Consider the following 2,678-nt stretch of genomic DNA (forward strand, 5'->3'; position numbering starts at 1 on the left):
TGTACATCTCTATGACTCTCTGTTCAGAACACACTGATAAATCCTTTGAATTATGACATGGGATCTTTTACTTTTATGCAAGAGGAAGACTTTCAACAATTAGCATTTCCTTCATTTTGATAGTCCCTCTGAGCTCAGCAGCTATCCTGAAATCTGGAGGTTCCCATGCAGGCTGAGCAAAAATCTGCCCTTTAAGTAACATGTTGCACAAAAAATTTAAAGGGCCCATGTACTTAAATGTACAAAAAAAGTTGTTGCTGACTTGTGGTAAGATGTCAACTGCTCAAATTTTACGCTGTAGTCTCAAATGAGGCTTGAATCTATAAACCTCTATTGCAGAGGTGATTCTACTACCAATGCGCAGAATTGCATTAGAAGCACTTCTAATTAGTGCACAGGCTCATGAACAAGCATTTAATTTACAATCATTCCTTCTCCTAAAAGCAATATGCCCCAAGTACTGTGGTATCTTGAATGTGCTGGCCACAAATAAGGATAACATTTTTCTGAAAATCAGCTGCATGGTTTATAATTTTTCACAACTGCTTCTTACTCCTGACAAGTGAGTTGACGATGCAATTTGTGCATTTAGTTGTATTTCTAAGGGAGGAAGAGTCCAGTAACTAAGGCATATGTGGATTTACAATTAAGTTTACATAAGAAATATAGCACAAGATGCTTATGGAATTAATTCTGGTTACAGGCACAAGGGGGCGGTGGTGAACCAGATCCAGGTCAGGTTTCAGAAGAGGCTGTGCGGTATCGCAAGACAATGCCAAAATAATGACCACTAGGATTCATGCTGTTTGGGAAGATGAACTTCCACATAAGGCATTGATCTGTTTAACAAAAGTCTTTGGGACACAACTGCTTGTTAGTGATGCATGCTGTGCAGCAGTTATTAGAGGAAGGTGCTCTTTTTAACTTTGTAATATTAAAATAAATGTTTTAATATTTGCATTTGTAAGTTTACTATATATAATGGACAGAGATGGAGTTCTTCCACAGTGAGTTGTGATAAAATAAAACACATTTTATATTGTTTGGAATGAGATGCACTTTTTTCAATTTTGATGTAATAAGAATTAGTAACAATAATTCTCAAATAAGGTTATTGCATTATTATGTCATGCTGAACAATGTTCTTAAATATTCTGCATCCTAGGCAATATTGTTTCTTCTCATGCAATAAACTAGATTTCATCTGCCAGAGATTCCATCTGAATTCAGTTGAGAAAGCACCATCTTGACCAAACTTGCTGTTAATTTACATTTTCAAACATCTTCCTCATTTTGATGTAATTGTCTCTAATTATGTCATCACGATGTGATCAAGACAGCATTTTATGACCTCACTTTAGCTGTCTATAATGGCATTACAAATTTCCAGTACAACTTTAATACCATAACCATCTCACATTTGCCCCTCCCACAAGTAATGCAATATTTCTTGAACTGGAATGTTTTATTTTAAAAAACCTTTTCAGCTTATGACGCCACAAACATCATAATGATCTATTATTGTTGAAAAGAGCTGTTGCTGAAGTCCCTTGTCTTGCACTAATCCGGACAAACAGAAGAATGTTAAATTTCATATGATCACAATAGGACAAAAGCTTGTTGATTTGTTTCCAAGATGATCTATGGCAATACCTTGGCCAATCAAAAAAGCAACAAGGAATTAACTGGACTAGCAACGTAAGTACTAAACTGCAAAAGCAGTTGAGATGCTGGGCGCCCTGTAACAAGTACCTCCTGACTCCCAAAGCCTGTCTAACATCTACAAAACACAAGGAGTGTAATGTAAACTCCCTACCTGCCTCTGAGTGCAGTACTATCAACACCATGCAGCAAAACAACAGCAGTCTATCCATGACCAAAATTGTGGGCAGCTGTGTATAGCATACACAAAATTTACTGCAATGAATTACCTAGCCTCCTCCAATAGCACCTTCCAAAACTGCACCTTCCTCTACCTTTGAAGGACAAGGGCAACAGATGCATTGGAATATCATAACCATACAGTTGCCTTGAAAGCTACATGGTAGCCTAACTAGGAACAATAGTGTTGTTCCTTCACTGTCACTGAATCAAATACCTGCAGCTCTCTTTCCAACACCATTGTAGGTGTACCTACACCAGATGGATTGAATCATTGAAGAAGGCAGTACACTACAAATAGAGCGAATAGTGATGTGCTAAATGCTGAACTTGCCAGCAATGTTTACACCTGATGAAAGAACAGTAACCAGACTAAAATACCAGAGTTCAAAAGGACTGTCATCAGAATCTTCTCCATGTAAAGAAGTTTGAATGTATGGAACAGACTTCCAGTGAGGCAAATGAAAGCTGTGAATGCATGATGGTGATGGTGCTGCTTCAGACAGCAGAGTTGGTAATTCTGCATCAACGATTCAACAGCTGGGCCAAAGCAAAGCCTTTCTCATTCAGTTTTTTTTTTAAACAATCTTGTAATCAAGCGATTTTGAAATAAATCAGGCCAAGTTGCTAATCAACAATTATTTAGGGGCAAAGAGGGGTTTCGATGTCTTGTGGTCTACAGTCTGGGTACAAAGTACTGTCTTGGTACGTTGGGCTAATTTTGAGATCTTCTGTCTCTCAAATTAATAATCTAAAAATGAATCCTTTTGGTGCAAAATGAAATGTAAACATAAACA

At 37.4% G+C, this 2,678-nt stretch overlaps 1 protein-coding gene across 3 annotated transcripts in view; it reads left to right on the plus strand.

Annotated features, from left to right (window-relative positions):
* LOC122557188 (calnexin-like) overlaps positions 1-957 on the plus strand; it is a 32,851-nt gene extending 31,894 nt beyond the window's left edge. For all 3 annotated transcript variants that reach the window (XM_087992086.1, XM_087992087.1, XM_043704594.2), the window contains one exon: positions 704-957. In XM_087992086.1, coding sequence (XP_087848212.1) covers positions 704-784 — 81 coding nt within the window. In that variant the 3' untranslated portion in view covers positions 785-957. The remainder of the gene's footprint in view (positions 1-703) is intronic.
* The last annotated feature ends 1,721 nt before the right edge of the window (positions 958-2,678 follow it).

This window comes from Chiloscyllium plagiosum, unplaced genomic scaffold (genome assembly GCF_037043375.1).
Source record: "Chiloscyllium plagiosum isolate Xiang-an unplaced genomic scaffold, Cpla_swu_hap1 HiC_scaffold_11, whole genome shotgun sequence".
In the NCBI taxonomy this organism is placed as follows: Eukaryota; Metazoa; Chordata; class Chondrichthyes; order Orectolobiformes; family Hemiscylliidae; genus Chiloscyllium; species Chiloscyllium plagiosum.